Consider the following 26,765-nt stretch of genomic DNA (forward strand, 5'->3'; position numbering starts at 1 on the left):
GTCTCTTATTGGACGGCTCCCCGGAGAAAGAAAAGCAGAGGCAGTTACTCAAAAAAGAAAAATGAAAAGAGGAAGGAAACCACAAGGACTCAACTTAGCGGAGGAGAAAGAATGAGTTATGACTCGTATACTGTAGAGCGGTAATGAGTGTTCAAAGGAACTGAACGGGTAAAGTATCACTACATGCTGTGATGTTGTTACCCTCCTTTTTTGCATCCACCAACAGTATATTGAATACAAAAACACAAACATTATTCAACATATCTCACAGGAAAGAGACATTGATATAGTACCTCGTACAAATAAAGAATAAACGGATACACCTTTCTGAAAATCTAGTTTAAAAAGAGAGGAAGCTAAGGATGAATTTATATTACTTTTATTACTGGCTTTATTTACTTTGAGAGAACTTTTACTCTTGATCTGCTTCAAGGTTGTTGCGCAAGTGTCTCGTTCATACAGATAAATGTTATTACATATACCACCACCATCTTGAGCAATCTCAGATATTCCATTTACTGACCAGTCATTCGAATCCAACATTTTTCTGTACATCCTTCTTCCAATCTGACTGGGAAGTGTATATCATTCTATTGCGTTGCACTGTATAAAAACAGTTTTTAGATATAAGCATTATCTTTGTTGCACTGTTAGCACTTGAAATTCTACTTCCCACTAGGGTCTTTCAGTGCAGTTGTTCCTGGTGATGGGTATGCACTTTGCACTTCGATGTACGTCGCTCTGGATAAGAGCATCCGCCAAATGGCAATAATGTGATGTAATGGCAGGGGACAAAAGATTCTGTAGCTGTCCTTGTTACTTTGCAAGCAATGGATGGTCTATCTTCAGTCACTCACAGCCCATCACGAATGTCAGTAAATCAAAACACTTCGGAGCACTGTTTTGACCATTCTATGATGGGCACACAAAGCTGAGTATCTGGTCAGTGTATACAATACCTGCAAGACTATGCTAATGAATCTCAATGTTAGGCCTTCAGACCTGAACATCTCGTCATTGTATAGCATGTCTGTGCGCTGGAATATTGGTGAGCACTTACTGTCCATCCAGGCTGTGTTTGCAGGATCTGACACCCATCTGGATAGAGCATCTTCTTCCTTAATGACTGGATGCTCTTCACTGAATATATTCCACATTACATTGGATTGGAATAAAACAACCAAAATGTTGCAAGTCATTCTGTGGCATTTGTGATGAGTGCAGAGGTAATGCAAATTGAACATAAAGAAAATGTCAGGTATATTTCCATGATTAAGTATTTTACAGATTCACTAAGACACAATGTAAACCACTATATACTGCATACTACTGTATATTGTATCTTTCCAACACACATTTAGTCTTTAGCTTATTTAGCCTTTAATGCTAAGTATAATAATAATATAGTAATACTAATCAAATAAAATTAAGTAACTGCTGTTTTTAACCACAAGCCTGCCATTATTTATTTGGTACAACACTCACCTGTCCACTGAAGTGCTGCATGTCCTGACCATAGTGACTGCAGGGGGAAAAAATACAGGCATTGAGCCAGAGGCAAAAATCAATACAGATGCTACTTTCACCAAAAACGTGGACGTTTTAATTCATAACATGGTGCCGTCAGCCTTAGACCCAGTTCACCACCAGGGGGCAACCAAGATCTTGGCAACTTTAGCTTCTCCTCGTTTGACTCAACCTTCTTTATAAACAAAGTTGGAAAAAGGTAACAGAGACAACATGATATGTTCGAATGCTAATGACAAAGCGCAGTTCAAACTGAGATTACAGGGAAACAATTTTCTTTTGCTGGTGGCACTATTACGTTTATTTATAGCCTTCATTTAAATTTTTGGCACGCAAGCCTTCGGGGATCAATTTGTTGAAGAACGCACGCTCTCTCTTTCTGGGTGTATCGAAGCTGCAATCTGGAGGGTCCCTTTGTTGCTTGTTCATCCAAAGACACTATGAATGTGTTCCTTGTTTGATGCTCTCTTCCTTCTTTAACTGATGGGCTTCCCATGAGCCTCTATGCTGACCCTGGCTCAGCATTTCTCTCATTGTACCACACATCAGCCACTGTGTTCATTGCAAAGCTGGATAATAACCATGGATATCAACTATCCATTTATTAAATATTATAACAATTGACACCAGGATATTACTAAAATATGTACAGCAATTTGTGAGCTGAGAATTAGAAGGTTCTAATTGACTTTTTTGTTTTTATGAGTTAGTGTCATAAATATGTTGTTTATAGGGCACTAAATACAAAAGTTCTATACAAAAATACTGTTTAAAAGTGCAAAATTTAAAAGTCGTATCTGCTTGGAGCCCATTTACTCCAATTAGAATTAAAATTTGAGAGGCAAAATTTACTTAAGGCTGAAATATATAGCCATGTTCACCTATAAATATCCCAGAACACACAAAGGTCAACTCGGATGATAAGATGCAGTACAAGGGAAACATATGGGTGCCAATTTTCAAGCTGTTTTCAGGAATTTTTAATAAGTACACTGGTAAGTACACTAAATAATGTGGTCTCATCAAAAACATTTAAAGAATAAATTTAAATTTAAAGAGTACGGGAGGTTGCTGAAGAAGTACTCTAGAATAAAGGTAAAATATTAAAACATAATAAAATATATTAAAATGCTTTAAAAGGCACACACCAATTTCAAAACTGTGATCATGCACTTTTAAAAATAAACCAAATAAAATCTGCAACAATCCCCTGTAATCAGACTCCACCTTGCCTACGATTGAGTAGGAATTTTGATCTTGGATCAGTTTTGCCTTTCAGCTTAAGGTGGGAATAAATCAGGATACTGAAATGGAAAACTAATCCTAGATCATTGTTCCTACTTTATGACACTTTATGAAAATGGACGTTGCTACTATGTAAAAATATGGTAGGAAAACAGGAAACTCCGTGAGGCCAAAGCAGAGCAATTCTAGCCTCCAGCTTCCTCTTGGCCAGGCTTAAAAAAAACAAAAAAAACAAGTGACAAGTAACAAGCATTCTCATCATATCCTCTAGGGACAGGAAGTGAAAAGGAGAGAGCTTCCCCCCGGTTCAGCCGTGTAGGATAGGGTGGGGGAGGGGGTACCTTCCTTACCGTCCTCGTCCATGGAGAGGTGACGTATGATGACGGGCGTGGTGTAGGCCGGGGCGAGAGCGGGGACGTTTGAGGGAGTGGCGTAGCCGCAGGGCATGGGGACAGAGTAGCCCAGGGGCACGGTCGGATCGTCCGGCGGGAGGCTGGGCTCGGGTTCCGGGGCGGAGGAGGAGGAGGGGGGGGGGGGAGGAGGGGGGAGGCTGCTGCTGCTGGTGGTGGTGGAGGGGGGCGATGTCAATCACTGAGTAGGGGCTCACCTTGCCCTGCGAGGCCCCGTCCTGGGCAGGGGGAGGCCCGGGGTCGTTGCCAGCACCTTCCTCCTCTGAGGGTCATCAAGACATCATCATTGTTATTAGAAGAAGAAATATGACATGTTTTTGTTTTAAAGTGATGTCTACCGTGACCCACTAAGTATCACTTATCAAAAGGTGGTCGGGTTGGGTAACATTAAGAAAGGACAACCTCTACTCAAACTGACAAGGTTTGGAAAAATAAATAATGCCACTTTTCTTTCAAAGAAAATATTTCAAATGGATTTGGGCATTCAATCAACAATTGTCATTATCATAACTGAATGAAAGCGTTACTATTTTTTGGGTGAGTGGATTTTAGTGATTTCAGAACTTATCAGACTATGTTTGGGAAGGAAAAAAAAAAACAACACTTTTATAATGTAATATTGCATTTCACTTTGTGTCACAGCTCTGGAGACTGAATCCAGGCCTTAGACTGGTGAAAAGAGAGGGACCATGTTTGATAACCGTGCGATTCAAAAGCACTGACCTGTGAAGGCAACATCTGCGAGGCACTCAGGAGGCGGTGGCAAATCCTGCTCGGTTTCTGACAGAGCGGTGTCTGTGCTACAGCTAACGGCGCCCTCTACAGGTGGGGGCAAACCGCCCTCGGTTTCCAGTGGGGCTGCCGCTTTGGGACCATTCGCTGAATCTGGGGCCTGCCCCTTCGAGGGGTCAGGAACGCCCTCTCCGGTTGGTGCCCCGTTTTCGGTATGACTCTGGGCCCCGTAGTCAGCAGCAGGGGGGGTGGGCGGTGGCCTGTCTGCTTCGGGAACATCATCTCCGCTGTCGTCAAAGTCAAACTGCTCCCCCTCCTCTTCCTCAGGAAACGGGGAATCTTCGACAAACACTGAATAAAGAGAACAACTCTAATTATAGATGGATGGCTGGGACACTTAAGAAGCTTGATGAGTCACACGTTAAGTAAGCTAAAGACAAGCTACACATCACCAGTCATTTAAATGTATTTCTGGGTTATAAGAAACTAAACGTATCAATAATGAAAAGCACATATTTCAGCACACAATCCAATGAAAGGGTATCAAATATTATTATTACTCTTCTTCAATAAGTGAACAACAAATTGCAAGTCATAACAATTACAAATATACAAAATAAAATATGACGGGGAGGGAACAAATATCCTCAATGGCATAAATCATTTAAACAAAACATTGCAGATTTGACACAGATAGACAGCACGATTCAAACTGTTTTTCCTTTCTCCATTTCCTTTTACATATGTCATATTGAACATGACAAACTCTCAAGACTTCTAAGCATACAGAAACAAATGTTGGTTAGAAACAAATGTGCCTCCTACAAGCAGTACTGTAGCAGCAGCCCATGAATTGCAACAAAACCATGGGTGGCTTGTAGTTGAGTACCCTTCCAGGACTACACACGGCGCACAGCATGCGGTTTATTTGAATGGGGCACATATAAGTCTCACCGTTGTGGTTGCTGGTTTGACCAAAATTTGGACGCAGAGAGAGGTAATAAAAGGCAATAAAAGTTTCCTTCGGGGCATTTATAACCACTGATGGTAGCGTGTACAGTGGAGACCCCCTGACTGGTGGAGTCAAATATAGCACTCCGGCACTTAACAAAGATTGTAATTTGCAGTGGGTGGGACCGTGTTTTTCATGTAGCCCAGGCCAAAAAAGCGTGCACTTAAAATCGGATGAGCAACTTAAATTAACGTCAGAGAAAAGGCTGCCCACCGCAAACTGGGACTGTAATTGGAAACATCAAGATAAAATTGTAAACAGCAACAATCTGTGGCCCACTCACAGCTTTTCAACAGCAATAAGAACCATATTTAAACCTGTCTAAAGCATTCCTGGCCTGACCTGCTCCACGGTTGATTACGCCATTTGAACAGCAGAACTCGATTCTGTTAAATATAGAATGGTAAGTCTGAAATAAAGCCAACTGATGAAGCGTTGCCTTATAAAAGCCATTATAGGACCATGAATGAATCACATCTGACTGTTCTAAAAAGGCTTTTTAAACCCATTTTTACCCTTTTCAATCACTCTTTTTCGGCCTACCACAACCCTGCCCCCCCCCCCATTTTATTTTAGTTGACAAAGAACTGATAAGGTTTGCTGAAGCTGCTTCAACACCACCACTGATAGCCCTCGATAAGGTATGAAAACATTTGAGAAAGAGGGGGGAAAAAGTAAAAGGATGGAAAGGCAATTAAGAATATAAAATCACATATAATAATAATTTGAACATAGTTTGAAAAAAAAAAAAAAATCACAAGTACATTTGTTCAAAGGTTTTATGAAAATATGATTGCCGCTGAAGGGATTTTGTCTTTTGGAGACGTTTGAAGGCCTGTCCTACTGCTGCAATGCTCAGTGTCAATTTGGTGTTGGCAGACTAGCATGCCGGCCCTCTGACCCTGCAAACCTCCACTTCTCACTATGACACCAACCAGCTGAGCTGTGCAGCTGGCCTGAAGGGCCGAATGAGTTGTTGCACTTGTACAACGAGGTGAAGGAATCCATGTTGATTACAGCCTCCCTCCCTGCGCTATGCCATGGCGGACACGCAATGTCGCGTGAGACTTGTTTCCAGCAACGACGAACAGCGCAATGTTGTGTAGGACTTGTTGCCAGTTACAACAAACTGCGTAATGCCCTGTAGGACTTGTTTCCGTTACATTACATTACTGGCATTTGGCAGATGCTCTTATCCAGAGCGACGTACAGTTGATTAGACTAAGCAGGAGACAATCCTCCCCTGGAGCAATGCAGGGTTAAGGGCCTTGCTCAAGGGCCCAACGACTGTGCGGATCTTATTGTGGGGATCGAACCCCCGACCTTGCGGGTCCCAGTTATGCAACTTAACCATGCTACAGGCTACCCTGTTTCCAGCTACGACGGACAGCACAATGCCCTGTAGGACTTGTTACCAGCTGCAGCAGACAGCACAATGCTGTGTAGGACTTGTTACCAGCTACAACAGACAGCACAATGCTGTGTAGGATTTGTTGGCAGCTATAACAAACAGCGCAATGCTGTGTAGGACTTGTTACCAGCTACGACAGACAGCACAATGCTGTGTAGGACTTGTTACCAGCTATGACAGACAGCACAATGCCATATAGGACTTGTTGCTAGCTACGACAGATACGTATGACTTATTGCCAGTGGGACTGCTGGCACAGGCACCAAATGATAAGGATTTGAACCTGAACACCGAGGAGTATCTTTGCACCGCACACTAGAGCTGTGCATGGCAGCCGGCAAGCCATAAAATCTCTGCTTATGATATAACTCACATCTGCACAAAATGGGAAATGGAAAGCTGCAAACATACTGGTATGGATGCCAAGAGGCAAGCAGTGAATCATGTTCTAAATATCTCCCACACTCCCAACAGCCCACCACATTAAATTGTACTTTAATATATGAGCAGAGCAGGTTCAAATAGCACCATTTATAAGCAAGATTGGAAAAAAACAACACCGAGAAATGAGTATAACTGCTATCAATCAAAAACAAAGCCTGGAGAAAAAAAACCAAAAAAAAAACATAATGAGCACACCAAGTTAGATACTGAACTATGGCATGGCCAATTATGCCATTTTTTTTTTTTTTACTTCAAAGCTCAAGGAAGCATTATCAGTTCATTAAGTTTTTATGTGGCAAACCACAATCATAAGAAATCCTGGCAGCAAACTTGAGATCTTAAGGATAGCAAAAAAGCCAGCTATAAAATTTCGTCAAGCAAAAAAAAGGCTTCCCCAAAGAACAATACAAGCAATTTCCCCTAGATAGGAGAATTAAATAACAGAAAGTGCCTTCTCTCACTAGGTGCAGAAAATGTAATTCTTTCCCCCTAAAGCAGCGCCAAGGGAGTGTTAAATCTGCAGGGCCGGGCAACTGAATTCCCGTGGATGACATCAGGAAATGGAGTACCGTTCCGACCGCATTTCCACAGTCTCTAGCGAACGCGTGCCCTGACAGCCCTAAATCGGCGCCGCAGACAGGACGTGCCTAGGGAGGGAAGGGCCTCTCCTCCCTCAGGATGCAGTCGACCTTTTCGAAAAAGGATACGTGCCAAATGAGCCCGGTGGAATGTATGAAAGGAATGCGTCCCATTCAAGCTTTCGGTCGTCTAGTGTGGGTCAACTTCCACAGGTTACAGAGGGTCTCAGTCGACACAGCGGGGTCTTCGAGCCCTTGGGCCACCACTTCGTTTTTTTATTTGTTTATGTAGACTTAGCCTTCTTTTAGAGGAGCAATACTTCAAGGGCGTGAAAAAGGGCACCTCCACCTTTCACTGTCTCATGCCTTCCGTTTTCTTCTCCTGGGGCCATTTTTTATTTCGTTTCTTGTCTGCCGCTACCATTGTCCTCCTCACTCCCTCTGGTCAGCCGCATTTCCCCTTCCCGGCAGGTTTCCATTTTAGTGTTGTTTCCACAGGCCTGTTTTTTTCTGGACTCATCAAACAACCAATCCAACTGCATCTCTCATCAAAGGACCAATCCAACTGCACCTCTCATCAAATGACCAATCTGTTTCCAACTCAGATTTAGCTCTGCTCTTTTAAACTCTGCATTTTTCTGTCCCGGGCTGGCCCAGATTTCACTAATGGTAGCTGTGCCATCCTGTTGTGATCGAAAAACCCTTTCCCATTTCCTTACCTTTTCATGAATCAGCGTTACTATATATACCAAGACTGACATTACAATACACAGTACGTTTCAAGTATTCAGCTTTCTGCTTTCGAACATGTTCAAGTAGGATCTGTCATCGTACAGGCTCGCTGTTTTGCTCCCAGCTTTTAAGTTCTTTTGATTTTAATGGAAAAAATTGACTCGTTCAGTAAGAATTTGTATGTCTATTCTCAGCTTTAAGACCAGAGAAACGCACTGTCACTATGTGACGTAGATCAAAGTGTGGGCAGCAGTGTAAGCATAATGGTTAGGGAACTGAGCTTGTACTTCAAAGGTTCTGGGTTCGGTTCCCAGCCAGGGCCCTAGTTTCGTAAGGGAATTGCTTCAATAATTCAATTTGCAGCTACAGAAATGGATTACATGTCAATGCGCAAGCCACTCTGGAGAGGAGTCTCTGCTAAATGCAAAAATCTAAGTAGGACACTGGATACATTTGCTATGGCTGATAACTGAAGCTACCTTTCTCATTCAATGTTTAACATCATATTCATGCTTCCTCCAAGGAAAGGGAACTTTGGGGAAGAAGCCTTTACATATTCAGAATGACAGATAATGTTTGCGTTGCGTTCATTATTGCAACGTTTCAAAGGGGAACGTCGAGCAAACTTCCACAGTCTGTTCGGTAGCGCGGAACGCAGTCTGTTCTTACAGCCCTCTGCGGCCGACTCGTCGAAATTATTCACCGAGCGACACCACATTCTGATGTCACCGCGGCAACAAAGGGAGCAGGGGCCCAGCCGGGAGCTGCATTTTTTAGCCGGGGCTCGCCAAGGCGCCTCGGGCGCAGAGATACTGAGTGGGGTGCTGACACTCAGCACATTGTTCCTCCCTGTAGATCCCTTTTTTCCTTCCTCCTCCGCGCTCCTGTCCCACCCGCTGTGGCCAAGTGGCATGGAATGTGTTTATCCCTGCTCTCGTCACTGACGCTCCGCCCGCCCCTCCATCGGACCCCGCGCGTGAACGCGGTAGAGAAAAGAGCTTCTGAGTCCTGTCTGACAGGAGGGACGGGGGGGGGGAGGGGAAAGAAAAAACTCCCGGGTGTCTCCGAGTGCCATCCTGGGAATTCTGTGCGGTGCAGAACAAAACAATGTCTCTTTGATCTCCCTGCTGTGCCATCCAGAAGGAAATTCAATACCTGTCTCAAACAATGGTGCTGAAAAGATCGGTTTTGTTCTCTTTAACAAAAATCTAACATCGGTGACAGAATCACAAATGTATTTAAATCATGTAAGGCTGAAGGTACATTTATATGCAAAAACCACCTCTAACCGTTGTTTACCCCTCCCACCCCAAACATAAAAGGTGCCATAAAATGTCAACAAAACAAGAGGGTTAAAACAGACAATTCAGACAATGGCTTGACTGAATTTAGGCCTAGCTGCAGTGTACTTGGCCAAGAGATAGCATTGGTAGAAGCAGAGGAGGTGCAAAAGTTGCCATTACTTTCAGGAGGAGGTGGGGGAGGAAACTCATTCAAGTCCATGCTGAGAGTTCACTGTCTGGAGAGGACCCGCTCAGCAGCTGGTGACAAAACCCCACTCGTCTCATACACACTCCTGTGGGGAAAAAAACAGAAGTCACAAACTGTAGAAAATCAATCAAAAGATAAACAGACTGCAGACTCAACACTTAAAAAAGAGAAGAAAAAAAAAACTGACTGTGCTCTGAACTTTTTTTCTGGCCCTTATTCAGTCACTGTCGAGTTAGCGCCAGCAGGGAGAATTGGCTACATTGCGGTTGTGGGCCTTTGTGTGTGTAGACTAAAAGGCCTCCGGTAAAGTCACAGCTAATTTGAACCGACAAAAAAATAAAAAAATACAAGACCGACACCCCTGGAGTCTCTTAAATGACAAGGGTTTGGACCGTAACATTGGAAAGCAAAATAAACAAGCACAGCATTATGTTAGCACGCGTTCCGCCACTGTCCACAGCAATCACTGTGTACAAGTCAGCTTGTCTTTTGCAGAATAAACACAAGCCTGTTTTGTGTACTGACCCCGGGTGTAAATCATCCTGTAGCTGACAATTTAACACCATTGGAATGGAAAAAAACATCAGGGAGTAATTGTAACCAAACGGCCTGGTGGCTAAAAGTTAAACTCTTCAAATTTGCATTCTACTTTAAATGTAAATTAGGTTGTGTTATTTCAGATGCACTGTGGCTAAGTCAACCTTTATTAATGGTGGTTAATGTAATGAACTGAAGTGAGTCAATCATTGAATTGCCTTTTTAAATTCCTAATTTTACAGCCACCAAGGTTCACTTTGCAACTAAACATATATTCTTCATTAATTATGCCACTATATTCCTGATTATTTATATACAGCAATCTGCATCAAATTCATAAGACAGCTTTTTAACATGCACAGAAGAAGGTCTACATGGAAATCACAATCATCCATAATCTTATTCCAATTTTCTAAAGAGATTGGTTTTATTAATTTGAAATGCAGCAACTTTTTTTGAATATTTAGGAATACATTATTTACTACTACTTTAAATGCTATTTACAAACCTGAGCAAAGTAAAAAAGGGTCAGACTCAGACAGGGGTTAAGTGAAATTACAGCTCCATGTCTGGGGTCAATGCAAGGGATATACCCCTTGCTGCTTAGAATTGAGGATTATTTATGTGGGGTGAAAAAAAAAATCAATTTTGCCCTCTTTTTTTTTTTTCATGTCAGTGACAGAATAGGCTTTTATGTGGTTTAAAAATATTTTTTTAATGAAAAATAAAATTAAAATAAAACAGCCCTACACATGTTGCAATGAAAAAACAACCCACATTGATGCAGCACAATCTAAATGTAACTTTACCGACGGCTTCAATTCTATACTCACTGAAAAGTCAAGCTCAGATCAAGGCAAAGCTATGTGTGCATAACAACCTTTCATGTGTTCACCAACGAAAGAAGTTCACACAACCAATAAGTGGTATGTGTTTTGTTCAGATCAGCCATTTCATGTATTGCTTTGTAGAGAACGCAACAAGACTCCAAAACACTGCTACAATAAGCAGACACGGTTCGACATCACTGGAAATCATGGCAAACAGTTCAGCATCACTGCAAGAGAGTCAACATATGCATTTTCACCACCTGAGAAACATTTCAGGGTGAAAAAAAAAACAGAACTACCATGCATTCAGATTATATTTACTTTGAAGGCCAGTATTTAAAAGCTGTGGGATATACCGTGTAATCCGTTTTTAAAGGATGATGGTGATTAAAAGTGTGTTTTGACTAGGAAGTGCTAGGAAGAAAAAGTTAAGCAGAGAAAGACAAATCATTGCATTGAGTGAGCGAAACCCAGCATAAAAAAACAACTGAAGCTAGGCTTTGATACAGCTGGTAGCTGGTTGACCAGTTCAGATCAGCTCCATACAAGTATGACAAGCTCAAGCTATGCTTTGAAACAGCTGGTAACTTCAAGATGGTCACAGCTGGATATTACACCAGGGGAGAGCATTACACAACAGGTCAAGGACTGACAACAATATAAAAAACGTACCCTAACTATTGGTTTTAAAGGTATGCAGATGAATAAAAATATTTCTAATAGCAAGGATAATTCCGCTCCTTTGAAATATGAACATTTTCTTAAAAAACACAATCTACATGAAAAAGAATCCACACCACCTACATTGTTTCTGCAAGTACAGATATATTTCATCAAAGGCAAGGTGCTCAAAAGTATTGTTCCAGTGAGGAAGCTCACTGGAACTGAGGAAGTTTGATTGATTTCTGTTCAGGAAGTATTTTATCTCATGCTGTTGACAGCCTTCATATCAAAGGACCAAAAATACTCCAGAATATCCCCATGCTCTTTCCAGCAACACTGGACCCCCTAATGAAAAATCTTGTAGATTTGGCCTTCAGCCTGTGAAACCAGTAATGAAAAATATCAACATCTATTTAAGATCAACTTAAAAAAAATATATGCATTATTTGCCATTAACAGTAAACTGAAAACGATGGTTAACACCCATACATCAAACTGACTGCCATTTATGAAGTTGGTAGCACATCTGCTTATTGAAATTAGTTATTTCTTTATTGGAGTATTCAGTTGCATTGCGGGAAAATGGCCATTCGGAGAAGCAGAGTGCACTCAATCAATATGTAATGAGACAGTGAATAGTACTAACCATTGAGTTTCAATCATTTGATATTTTACATAGGGCTATCTGAATTAAAACAACAACAACAACAAAAAACAATTAAAATGTGATGAGAGGACAGGAGTTACACATTATTGTTCAACCTTTTAAGAATGTGAACATATAAAACAATTAATTCTTCTCCTCTACCTGATTCAACGGGTGTATTTGCTCTAGGATTCATGCAGACCTCTATTGAGCTATAATCACATATTATTTTCGGCTGATCTGATGACAAACCAAAGATAAAAGCTTCAGAGCAGACAATTCTCCGGAAATAAGAATCGACTGTAGCTCTGAAATTCAGAAAACACATTTTAAGAAATAAGCCTAAAGTTTGCTGTGTTTTTCCCTGTTTTTTGCATTTTGTTTCTCCTATTAAGCACTTTAAGCTGCAGTCTGCATGAAAGGTGCGATACAAATAAAGCTATTATTATTATTATTATTATTATTATTATTTATTCTTGGACCACCCCCCCTTTTTTTAGTTTGGCCACCATCTTGTTAAAAAAATCTGAAGATGGCTGGGCCATCAGCATACTGATGTCATTCTGTGAAAGGAAGTGCAATGGAAATGTAAACAATGCATGGTTGTGATAGAAATTAACGTACTGTAGAGTGTAGCCCAATGTGTTCTGTGATGCAGACCCTGCCATAAGAAGAGAAAGGCTTTGAAGACTAAATGGCCCATCATTTTAATCATGACCATGGATATCTCAAACTAATCTCAGGACATCCATCATAATCTCTGTGTATTTAAGCAGAGACCTTCACAGAGAGTATGGAACAAGCAGATCTTCACCAAGGTTTAAAGGGTACACTAATCACATCACCAGGCATGTCTTACCACACTGATCTTGAAACGTATTAATAACCGATATCAATTGAAATAAAACAGAAATATTCTCACACAAAAAAGTTTTCAAATAACTTCAGACAAACTTTTAATTTGAACTTGGACTTGCTCTAGACTTGTTTTCTAACATGCTAGTTATTAGCCAAAAATCTAAAAAGCTACAAGCAGAATCTCATTGGAGAACCTGAGAACTGAGAACCAGAGAACTACTGACAAATGATAGCCAGACAAAAAAATACACAAACCTGACTAAGTTTAAAGGAAGCAGGGGATAAGACTAGCAGTGCCAAGAAATGACATCAGTGAGGGAACATTGAAGTGGGAACAGCAATCTGTTGAGGAGTAGATGGCTTTGAACCACCTAAACTGCTTCTAGCACTGTTAATTCATGAATACATCCATGTGTGCATCAAGCAACACTTTAAAATGGCCGCTTTATTGAACAAGAATGTGCTGTTATTTTAGTTCAGTCATCATCCAACGTCCATTGAGGGTTCCACCCCACTTACTCATTTCAGTTGGATTTAACCTGAAGTAGTAAAGAAAAACGTTTTCCAGTTAGGAAAATGCTATTAATTTCTGATTTATATTTAGTTTTCTGTATGAGTAAAAAGAAGAAAGATATTCTATGTATTGTAATAAGGAGCTTGAAAATGCACAGTTGCTTATACTATGTCTGGGATGGGTTCATGCCCTGTACTGTTCACTGACCAGTCTAACTGAGGCTTGTATCTCAGAGGTTCTACTATATCACATACCAAAATGGTGCAAAATCATTTCTTAAATCACATGTACCATTTGGGTGGTTACAGAGCCTGACCTATTTTTGAGACTGATTTATTCTTACAAAAATTATAAAATGAAAAAACTTCACAATGAAATTAGTGTGGATTCTGCTCCAATTTTTACATTGAACATTTCAATCTAAGTGAACATCAATCAATATCTGACCGTCTATACTACCAGTCAATTTAGATACATTGTAAAACAATAAGCATAGCTTAGTCACAGTGTGGTTGGACTGCCAATGTTCCAATGGACAGTATTTTTTTGCTCCTCTTAATTATTTTGGTATAGACTATTCTGAAAAACATGGAAGGGATAGAGGGAAAAGCTATCAGTAGAAATAAGGAAGTAACATCATCCGTATGATTCATTTTTGAAAGGTTATGAAGACAATCAAATGTCAGCTGACACATGCTGCACCATTGACTGTGCCCAAGCGCCATTCCACATTGTCTCTGGAAAATAGAGCCCTTTAATTTAGCTGTGGCAAACAACATTTCATTTAACATTTATTTTCTGACAAGAGTTACATGCTTGACACACCCAAACTAGTGCACAAAATGACTAAACATTCAGACCTAATATTCATATTACAGTTTGGTACCGTGCTAGTCTACAAATACATGCACTGCTGCAAAGAATCTACTGCTAACAGGCCTTAAGCTAATCCTCAAAACAAGGTCGAAGCTACACCGGTTAGAGAGAACCCCAAAACCTCCAGGTTGAAGTCACACAACCGAACATTACAAACAACCAGCTGGACCAAAAAAAAATGGAAGAAGAAAGACTTGCGATGGCATATTCAGCAGAGCGTGTCATTACACGTCTAAACAGGCTTTGCCTGGTGCAATTTCTCTCAGAAAGGAAACTCATCTCAGGCTTCAAGTTAAAGCTGGCCAATTTGTCTGCAATACTTTCCACTTTTCTCCAAAAATATAAAGGTTATATATTATGTTGTGAAAAATCGATTGCACCAGAAACAGCAGTTGGCAAGATGGTGGATTTTCAATTACATCCCTCTATTTTTCTGTAATATATCCACACTGTATGCACGAACACACAGACACACAATGAGTAAAACCATGCATATGCATACTTATTTGAGAACTTAAGCTGCCAATCATACTTTGAATTTATGGCCATATTTCAAAGAAAAATATTCTATGAACAAAGACTTAAATGCTACCTAAGCTTTAGCCTGTTTAAGTAGCATTTCAATGAATTTGTTCTTATTTGGATGGACCAATGCCCTGTGTTGTTCCTCATAAATGTATTCTCTCCCCTTTTTCCCATGCCGTGGGAAAAATATGTCTCTGTCCTAAATATTACGGCGCATACTGTAGCTCCAGGACCACAGGACAAGCAGCCAAACAGAAGACAGGATGCACATTATTAATGTGTGCCTTGTGTATGTGTATGTAGTGTACAGGTGCTCTTGTCTGTTGATTCATGAAATTAAATCATTTTACATCACCTACCTACCTCCTGATCCACGGTTTGCGAAGGAAAGTGCTACATCTGAGCTAAGTCAAAAGATTAAAAGATGAAGGTGTACTTTATTGAACCCCCTGGAGGTAATTTGTTCTCTGCATTTGACCAGTCCTAGCTACTTAGGAGCAGTGGGCAGCCACAGTGCAGCACCTGGAGAGCAATACGGGGTTAAGAGCCTTGCTTAAGGGCCCAACAGCTGACCAGATCTTATCGTGGCTACACCAAGGCTTGAACCATCAACCTTCCGGATTCCAGTCAGACATCTTAGCCAGTACGCTACAGGCTGCCCCACAATTAAACAATTACAAAGATTGCACCTCCAAACAATATTCATAAACTTGAAAGGGACATTACAGGGATTGACTATCTAAACAGGCTGCAGCAGAAGTTATTTCTGAGAGTGGACCTGCCATCGCTCGGCAGGGAAATGTACTCACTCATGGCATCCTTATTTTTGGGCTAAAGGGTCTCGACTGTATGGCTCACACCACTGCTCCCGGGCATAAAAATCCACCAAATCCCCAATGAAAAGCATAATGCCTCTATGAATGGTGAGGCAGATTACTGCTTCTCTGTAAATTTTTCATTTCATTTCATTTTTCTTTCTCTGCCGAAGACACAATGTCACATGTAGGCACTCCTTGACAAAAGGCTGGGTTTCTGTCTCCTCCAACAACACACAGTAATGACAGTTTTGCTATACCCTGGAAATAAACGTGTGCATGAACATCATTGGATGACACGTGTATAGTAGTGATAAAACTATGCTCTGCAGACCATAATATTTCACTCTGAATGGAAACCAATTCTTTAATCGGGAAGAATATTGCCTCACATGACATATATAACAGTATACAATATGGAGAAGAAATAGAAGAATGTGTTTGTGGAAGGTGCTTTCATACAGCAAATGTGTATATTTTTCACTACCTATTTTTTCAGAGATCGCTTTACTGGCATACAAAGCAAGTATGGAGTTGGATGTCGATAACGTTTGGCACTGCTGCACCTTGCTTCACATCACCCATTCTAATCAGCATTAGGTGTGTCAAATAAATAGCCTGTCCAGAGGCAAGGACAACTTAATTGTACCACTGTGCTGAACTCAGCATTAGTTGCATTAGGGTGCCGTATTCTCTTTACTGGTAAGCTTCCTTAGATAGCATCTTTAGAAAAAACAATGTTTCTCAACTCTTCAAAGTGACCTGAGAAAAATGACTGTCAATGATGAAGTGCTTTTTTCAGCAATTCTCAATATGCATGTTTCCCACCAAACACCCAACAACTGAAATGTTACATGAATTGCAGCACATCTAAGCTCATGTCAAAATAATAAAAAAGGAAATGGTAAAGGTCAACCGATAAACATGCCTTCACAAAGATGCCTTGATATGAGAGGTCGAGGCCAATACTCATGTTGATGTTTACGTGAGCAGGAAGGCTGAGAGGACAATATTTGCTTATTATTTATGTTTATATTTATTTATTTATATTATTTTTTTCATAGCTCTTGACTCCACAAAATGCTCTGATCTAATGATGTTTTCATCAGACTAACTGATCTGGAACAAAATGTTTCATCACTTCCCTGGTGACTATTTCAGATTTTGTTTAATCAGCCAAATACTTAGGGGACGTGTATAAGAAATGGCTGAGTAAATGACTATATTATACAAATTATTTGTGTAAATCAATCTTTAAAAACAGCTTTTGCGGGTGTCCGTGTGGCTCATGCTGCTAAGCAACATAGCTAGTCATAGAATGGACTCAAAGAGCACAGCTCAAGAACTAACATTAGCAGCACAGACATTTGCAAAGGCTTCACTGTCCTAAAATATCAAATATTCCAAATTTGTATTTCATTCATTTATCAGGTTGCAGGTCTGACTCCCAGCTGGGCCACTGCCAGTGGACCCTTGATGAAAGTACTTAACATGAATTGCTCCCATAATAATATCCAGCTGTATAAATGGACTGTTGTAAAATTTGATGAATCACTTTCCATAAGACCATCAGCTAAATGCATAAAAGTGTAAACGTTTCAAAAATACTGTACCTAAAGATGACAGTCTGCACTTTAACCGGCACATCATTTGAGAAATTGCGATTAGCACAATGGAGATCTATTTCATGCTGATTACTAATTGGATAGTGAAGTATTGGCCCAATTGATCAGCCAGGCCAATTGGTCAGCCTCCATTGAGTCCCATTACTAAAATGTAATTCCAAATCTTAAAAGACATTCAACCAATTTCTCTACAGCTGTTGCTTTAAAAAATGTAATAACCGAAAGTAGCCTACAGTACTTCACCTCTACTGAAGAAGGTCCTGTTCTGACAAACATTATACAACCCATTCAAAATTTGTTTCATGGAACACAGGTAATTTGCATGCACTACACTATATTATATGATACCATACTACAATATATATTATGCTAAATTTGACCAGCGACTTCTGATACTGTTATATTTCACCCCAGCAGGCCAAAGCATTCCCTCAATAACACTCAGCTCAAGGCTGCCTTCATAAATGTCTGGAAAAAATGACAGAATGAGGCAAGGGGAGCGGGGAATTAGCTCCCTAACACCAGAACAGCTTCCTAACCCATTCAGGATTTAATGTTAACCTCAATAATTCAGGCCCCCGAGCTCCCTTCCAAGACTATTTCCATGTGACAGGTGACAAGTTAACAGGCCAAACGGGTTTCATATGTACAGAAAGCCTTGTGGTTTTGAAGCATGACAAGCGAACAGCGCAAAGAGGATTCTTGTGTACAGAAATCCTTGTTTCCAAGCACTTAAAAAAAAAAAAAAAAAGCGCAGGCTGTACTGCAGCCTCACAAACATAAGGTTCCAATGAACAAACAAACTGCTATAACATCAAAAGCTTCAATTTCTCTAGAGAACAAACCTGCTGTGCTCTTTACCAGTGGTAGTGTTGGAAATTGTCACCTGCAACAGACATTTTCAGGAGCCAGCCTGAGAAAGTGTTTCAGTATACATGTTTAAAGTGTTTAAAAATCAAAGTGTTCTGCCTCGTGGGCCCTTAAAATCAAACAAAATTATGCTTGTGAAGTTGCTCGTGGACTCCCTGTGGAGTGGTTCCTGCGAATGTGTTTGTTCCGAGAGCACACTTAGTGAGCCCTGTAGCCTAGGTTCAAGAAGGCTTTAGCCAAATGCACCTTTTGAATAAGTGATGCTTTTCATTGTTTGTTCATTCAGTCATATTATTTAATGGAGGATGTACTGTATATTATTTTACTATTTGGAGTGTTCTAGCTGCCAACTGTGGTATTGCTACCTGGACAGTTATCTGATTATTTTACAAGGGTTCAGGTTTTTATCTATGAGAAGGAATCGTATGTTTTCAGTGCATTTGTCCCAAGTTCTGATTTATACGTCGCTCTGGATAAGAGTGTCTACTAAATGATTATAATGTCATGTACTGTAATGTAATGTATATCCACATTTTTCTCATGCATGTCTACACTATTTGTATATGATCTACTTAACAATTCTTATGTGTTCATTACAAATCACCAATAAACAATGAATGGGGTGCTGTACACCATCTGGAGAATCCACCCTTTCCTCACCAGCTGCTCAACCCAGCTCTTAGTGCAGGCCCTGATCATTTCCTGTCTGGACTACTGCAACTCCCAACTTGCTGACCTCCATGCCTCGGCTCTCAGACCTCTGCAGCTCATTCTCGTGGTGCTGCTCTTCTGATCTAGAACCTTCCTGATCTACAGATACCATAGTCGACTGGTATAATGATTTTACTTTTAATGGTTTCTATAGAATTTGGCTTTTATTTTTATGTAACAGGAAACTTTGCCAATACATTTGATTTCATACAGCACAGGGCAATCTTTCTGGTGACAGAATTAATGTGGTCCTTTTAAAGCAGGGAAGTTCTTCGCTTTCAATATCCAATGGATAGGAATGGCTTATGGTCTATGGGCATCCATGCCTCAGCTATCAGACCTCTGCAGCTCATTCTCGTGGTGCTGCTCTTCTAGAACCTTCCTGATCTCCCTCCACTGGCCACCTATGCCAGTTCGCATCAAATTAAAAACCTTGGTGTTAGCCTTCGGGTAGCTAAAGGAACAACTCTGTCATATCTTCAAAAGATCAACAGATCCGACACACCAGCCAGATGCCTGCATTCTGCTACCACAGGGCATCTGGCAAGTTCTTAGTGATATCGCACCTTTGTATTCCTGAGAGAAGTTCTCCACTACTGCATGCCACTCTGGGTGAGAGCATCGACTAAATGAATGTAATGTCAATGGATATCAAGCCAGCATAATCAAACCCTCAAACCCGTACCAATAAGTAACTACAGTCAAATCATGAGATGGAACAAACTGTGAGTCATCCGATTTGTATCCCCCAAGGCGACAAGAGATCCAAACTGCTTTGTTGAGCCTCTCACATTCCAGGGCTCGCACACAGCCAATCCGACACCAGAAAAAATTCCATAAATGCATTATATAATAAGCTTCGCATTAGCAATGTGGGCGGCACGGATGGCGCAGTGGGTAGCACTGCCGCCTCACAGCAAGGAGGTCCTGGGTTCGAATCCCCGTCGGCCGGGGCCTCTCTGTGTGGAGTTTGCATGTTCTCCCCGTGTCTGCGTGGGTTTCCTCCGGGTACTCCGGTTTCCTCCCACAGTCCAAAGACATGCAGGTTAGGCTGATTGGAGAGTCTAAATTGCCCGTAGGTGTGAGTGTGTGAGTGTTTGAGTGTGTGAGTATGTGAGTGAATGGTGTGTGTGCCCTGCGATGGACTGGCGACCTGTCCAGGGTGTATTCCTGCCTTTCGCCCAATGTATGCTGGGATAGGCTCCAGCCCCCCTGTGACCCTGTTGAGGATAAGCGGGTTCAGATAATGGATGGATGGATGGATTAGCAATGTGCACCTGCAGTGTGCAATTATTATTTTGTTATGGGAGATAACTTCTAGTCCAGCAGTGTCAAAAATATTTGCTGATCTGCATTTGTTTTGTATGGTTTGTGAACTGACGGTATGGCAGAATTATGAAGCAGGATCACCCAACCATCTAGAATATGACAAATATGCCCCTCTCCAAATGGTGTTTACCCCAGCTAGCCTGACACTCCAGAATGCTTTCCATAATCTTTTGTGTCAGGACAGACTTATATAATTGACACAGTTGCTATATGAATTACCAATGTTCTGCTAAAGATTTGGGCACAGCATCCCCAACAATCAAGTATCATTCACAAGACACCTTGGTCAGCAGGCCAGCTAACACAAAACGGTCACACAATGTTGCTGAAATGTAGTGACAATGTTTTAATATTGACAAAACATTCCAGTAAAATTGTCAGGGCTTTTGGGGTTAGTGGAGATCTTGCCATTTTTTCATATCACCAATAAATTGCTCCTTTCTAATAGAGGCTGGGAAATGGCCAGCCATCCAGGGATGCAGTTTTGCACTTCTTTGATTTGATCTGAATCAATTTAATAATAAATGAGAATCTGAAAGTCCTCTAATGTGTTCTAACAGAATAGGGGGTGCTCTCTGCGTGCATGTTGCTACTGATATTGGAGTAGGAAGTAGTGGACTGGTATAGTCCTGCAAAAAAGTTAGTGAAAATACTATAGCCTAGGTTAATTGTAAATGAGCATGATTGTGCGAAAACAAAGGTAAATGAAGATTCGGAAAAAGTAGCCACAGAAACAGTTAAACGGTAACAACTGGAGCAGCCTGCTGACAAAAAATTCTGGCCCTTTTGCTCTGACCTCTCTCGTTAACAACACTACTGCTGATGTTTTTTGTTTTTCGCACCATTCTCTGAAAACTGTAGAGACTGTTGTGCTTGAATATCCCAGGAGATCAGCAGTTTCTGAGATACTCAAATCACCCTGTTTGGCACCAATAATCATGCCACGGTCAAAGTCACTGAGATCACATTTCTTCCCCATTCTGACATTTGGTTTCTTATTTCTCAGCATGGGTGAGAAATGGCTTCTTTCACTTTCATTGGCAACATGATGGCAACTCTGGTCATCATGTTGACAAATGCCGATAACAGACTCTGAAGGCAATCAAAAGCCTAGAATCAAAACTAGATACCGAAAGCTTCCTTATGCATGCTCAAAGGAAGCAATTGAATAGACCGGACTAATCAGAAATAGCCATGTAGCCAAGCGTCCAATTAATTTTGGTCCCCTAAAATGCGGGGGGTGGGGGGGACTATGAATAAAAAGGGATGCAATTCCTTCACAAATTATCAGATATGGGTATGCCCTCAAAGTAAAGATGACAGTCTGCACTTTAACCTCATTATGAATTTTTCACTTCAAATCTGTGTGTGCTGGAGTACAGAATCAAAATAACAGAAATTGTACGACTGTCCAAATACTTACAGACTGCACTGTATGTGCACGATTAAGTGCATTATGCAGCTGTGAGCAAGCGAGAATTTAAGGTTTTACTATTAATTTTCCCTTCAGGTCTACACACAGTGTTTGGTGTGATTGCATTCAGCATTGAGAATTTGGAGATAACACAAAAAACTGTGCCACTAGGTAAAACACACAACTGCCATTTTAAACAATCACACATTTTTAAACACTTCGTGGGGTGATGCAGCACCACCCAGAAAACTTGAAAAATGAATGTTGGTTCCAACTATATTTTAAGCAAAACTTGAAGGCTTCTAATACTCAGTGTGCTTACTCTGCCTGAGCCATCTAATGAATGACTTACCCAGCAAAATAGAGCCTCTTAAAAGAATGCCTCAACCTGGGTGCTACTAGTCAACATCAATGGGTTTGCAAAACTTGGAAATTATATTATTGCTATGTTTGTTTGGCTGTGTAAGCTGTTAATTGCTCTTACGAGTGTAAATCATTCTATCGTGTTGTGCTGTATATAAACAGTTTAAGATATAACCCATTGTCAGATTAATCAAATAGGCCCAAGTCCTTATCTTTGTTGTATTCTTAGCACTTGAAATTGTACTTCCCTCTAGGGTCTTTCAGCTCACATGTCCCTGGTTATAGGTATGCACTTTGTTGTACGTCGCTCTGGATAAGAGCGTCTGCCTAATGCCAATAATGCAACATAATGTAATGGGAAAAGAGGACAGGTGCTCTTATCAGAATAAATCTGCTCTTTGCTATTCTGTTTTTAAACAATGCAGTGCTTCAGTGTGTTTACGGTCCTGTACGGAACAAGCATATGATTACAGAAAGGGGAAGAGTTGAGGTGGCTATGCTGGTAACTGTAATCTTCCATTTTAGCGTATAGAGTGTTACAGGTATGAAAAGATGTATGAAGTCAGAATAATGGTGTTGTATAAGCAAAACCCATTGAGTACCAAAGCTAAACCTTTCCAGAAAAGTTGATTAAGGATGTAACTTCAACATATCCAAAGGAGAAGGTCGGGTGACATTTCTGACATTTGTGTCCGGACAGGTATATATGGTCCAAAGATGGCCATTTAACTTTCCACGGGTCATATCTCATATCTTTCAGCTAATATTATTAAAGTGTTTATCTTTATACAATGAGAAACTGCCCACAGATTACTCTCATTTACAAATAAAATGACACTAAAATAATGTTTACTTTTGGAAATATGACCCCTCAAAATTGGTCCCCAATGGAAAAAAAACCTGGAAGGGCTAAACGATCTCTAAATGAAAGAAGATACATGTTTTCTGTTTTCTGACATTAACTCTACATACAGAATTACCTTTAGATATAATTTATTGGCATGGAATGGCCCGTATGTCATGAACGTGATGAAAGAACAGCACCTGTAACCTTGTACATCATCCTTGGCTTGTCCCTATAAATCAGATGTGACACATGGCCTTCATCCAAAACTCCTACATACCAGTGCAGTCTTTGACCACAAAATGTAGACCTGTCAGATACATACAGGTCTACATAATTACAGATAATTATTTTCTATTTCTTTCATTTAACCTGGTTAGTCTCATTGAGATTGAAAAAAGACTTGGCAGGATTAGCAGTGGTAAAGTTATACAACACAGCATGCATAGTAAAGGCAAGACAAATACTAAATATATTAATAATATAAATATAAAATCCCAGAAACACTTGCATTCTTCCACAGCATGTGACATGTTTGTGAATTAAAGGAGTGAAACTAGTTTATGAATTTTACAGTTCCTGTGCTTTTTTTTATTTTTTAAGAATTAATCCCAAGTAATTTCAAGTGGCTATTTGTTAAAAAAAAGTTTTTGTTTTCATTTCCAAGTGTTCCCAGTTTTCTTTTTTGAGATTTTCCATTTTCAAAAGCCTGCGGTGCAAACCACCTGGGCCACTTGCTTTTCCTGAGCTGACGGATTTAGGAGCTCTCACCAAATCAGGTTGCTATAGAGGTGCAAAGGAAGCAGCAAAACTTTCCCTGAAACTGTGGTAAACAAGAAGACCAGGATGATTTACTCATTCTGATATTGCGACAGGAAAGAAATTGGAAAATATAAATGATCTGTATTTCAGTATAAAATATCTTCTGTTGTGACCTAGCATCCATTGGCATACAGCAGCTGATTTTTCTCTTGCACATAATTCACTGACATTGGAATTCTCCTCCAGCTACATCCAGCGTGATTTGCATGGCCTTAATCATGGCATTTGCTCCAACCACGTCTCTTGGGTGCTTTCATCAGCACTGCAACAATTTGCATGACTCCATTTTCAGGTTGCCTTCAGAGACAGATCTCTCTCTAAGGGGCAAGCTGCGGCATATCTCAAAGAGCAATATTAAATACATAAACAAGACAGTAAGGCAGTTATTGTTAACTGTATGCCAAGCTATTAGACATAATAAGTAAAAAGACACAACATTTAGGCTTAACAGGCAGAATATGTAACACTTCTGAAGAAATATAACTCCTGAGTGAATGGTAGTGATGGGAGATGAGGCTACCTGAGCATCAAAGCGGGTATAGCTGTCCATGTGCCATCAAGGACTCAGCATTTCATTGGTTCATGGGAGTCATTTTGTGATTTGCTATATACAGTAGCTCCGCCCATTGCACAGAGGTGCCACATTACACCTCAGCCCCTAGTTTCTCCTTATTGTAAATACTAGGATATGTTCCAAAATACACAGCGATAGCACACTGCATGCTTGGACAACTACTGCATGAGTGAGTAATATATTAGATTCAGAAAGCACTCCATGTCATAACCATACTATGACCTAATGCTGACTTGCAGGCCAGCCACTGTATTTCTTTAAAACCATTCTATATCTGTGCAAAGTGCAACACAACCCATCTTATTTTACAATCACATATTTAACAATGTCGAAAAAGAATCCGTTCATGAAATACATGCCATGCATAGGCATATAAACAGAACATATAGCCCACCATAGTATTCATTTATTTTTTCGTTTAAGTTCCTACGCAAAAACTGTAGCAGTAATGGCTTTGTGTTTGCAGTTGTAGTCTACAGACCCCAAAATAGACTTGAACCTACTTGATGACCCCAAAGTCAAATTATCCATCAGTTATGTTTTTTCTTTAAGTTAGACGTTTAGTGTACTGTCGGGTACACGTTGCATGGTGCACTCCACCCAGACTGCGTTTTGGAGCCGAACAGATGATGTGTTACTTTGCACGGTTCCAGTTCCGTTCCACAGAACACAGTGGAAAAGCGGGCGGAGCCATAATTCCACTGTTTTAGCTCTTGGATAGTTCTGACGGATAGTTATATTTTCGAAAGTGGAAATTGAATCGTGCTAAATACTGGTAATAGTCGTTATTTTAAAAGAAACCTCGAGGACACTGTGCTGAATCGCCTATTGCGCTCAGTACAACTATTGAGTAACGGTGCCCAACTAAAGGGCCGACCTTCAGTGAACAACTAATTACATCGCGAAATAATTTGACAGAAATGTATAACCATGTAAACAAACGAACAAATAAAAAAACATAGCAGGCTTACCATAAGTGGTCCGAAGGAAAGAAAGTCGGCGTATTGTATTAGGTTAAGATACGACCAGAAATCACGTCATTGTGGAAAAAGTGGCTAGATAAATCACTTCAGATGGGACTGCAGTTACAAGTGTTTTTGAACTAAGACTATCCATCTGTGAACTAAGAACTAAAACTTTGTATTTTATTGGGAGGACTACAAGTGAAAGAAGCTCGCTTTTGGGCTACCTCATCCTCATAACCTAGCAAGTTTTCAAACTAAAAACCTTATCAGAATCAAAAAGTAACTTCAGCCTCCATTATAGGCTATTCTGAGACTAAATCGGCATGTATGTTACAACTTTAGTTTCTTATTTTGAAAGCATGTCACGACAAAATCCCCGACGAATTGTGGCTAGAATTTGAAGCTGTGTGTAGTCTATTCACTGGCTGGCTACGTGTAAGATTAGCAGAGTGTGATAAATCATCCGCACTTCGAGTAGTTTACGGTGTTTGTTACTGTGTAGCAGCAATAGTCCTGTAGCAAAATAAGTAGGCTATATACCAAACGCCCGATTTGTTCCTCCGAATGTTGATCAACTGTTGCGCCTTTCCGCTGAAATTACGGATAGCCTACTGAAGTATTCATGATGACTTCATAAAGAATCCAATGTCCGACTTACCATTTTCAAGGTTCTGAAAGTATGATAGTTAATCCTAATAACCACGGATTCTTCTGCAAATTCTTCACAATCGCGTACTATGTCCATACAACTCTACCATCAATCGACTCACTTTCCCGTTTTTCTTTTCCCAGTTCCCGACTCCCAGGGCTTTTGGCGAGGCAATTCAGACTCCAAGCACAACCCCTCCCCTGGTGGTAAATCATTGGTGTACATTGCTCATACGAAGAATTAATAGGCTGAAACCAACGTCAATCACATTCCTGAGGTCTCCTGGCCTGGATGAAATTTTACATTCCAATGTCTCCCACGTGATCCATGAAGTGGCCTGTCTTTGAACAGCTGTACAAGAATGGAAACGTCTCAGCCAGTGGTGTGAACTCACTTGAGGATGCTCGAGCGTCACAATGCCACGTTGAAACCAAGAAATTATGTAAATGCATGACAAAAAAGAAAAATATAAAAATGTATTTATTGAAAAAGTCCTGCCTGTTATTGAAGTATGCATCAAACTGACTTGCAATTATTTATAGCAGTTGGTAGCAGTTGAAATTGTATTTCCCTCTAGGGTCTTTCAGTGCACTTATCCCTGGTTATGGGTATGCACTTTGTTGTACGTCGCTCTGTATAAGAGCGTCTGCCAAATGCCATTAATGTAAAATGTAATTTAAGAAGTAAAATAAAAGGTGAATAGGGTCTATAAGTCCAGTAGCTCCCAGTCCTGGGGACCTTTTTGTGTGCTGT

General features: G+C 40.5%; 1 protein-coding gene across 1 annotated transcript in view; it reads right to left on the reverse strand.

The window, feature by feature from the left end:
* The window catches only part of arhgef10 (Rho guanine nucleotide exchange factor (GEF) 10), a 93,798-nt gene extending 67,639 nt beyond the window's left edge, over positions 1-26,159 (reverse strand). Inside the window, 7 exon segments of the mRNA XM_061239701.1 lie at positions 1,061-1,140; positions 1,486-1,522; positions 3,123-3,307; positions 3,309-3,444; positions 3,906-4,265; positions 9,555-9,667; positions 26,022-26,159. Coding sequence (XP_061095685.1) covers positions 1,061-1,140; positions 1,486-1,522; positions 3,123-3,307; positions 3,309-3,444; positions 3,906-4,265; positions 9,555-9,594 — 838 coding nt within the window. The 5' untranslated portion in view covers positions 9,595-9,667; positions 26,022-26,159.
* Between the last annotated feature and the right edge of the window lie 606 nt (positions 26,160-26,765).

Source organism: Conger conger, chromosome 1 (genome assembly GCF_963514075.1).
Source record: "Conger conger chromosome 1, fConCon1.1, whole genome shotgun sequence".
NCBI classification, from domain to species: Eukaryota; Metazoa; Chordata; class Actinopteri; order Anguilliformes; family Congridae; genus Conger; species Conger conger.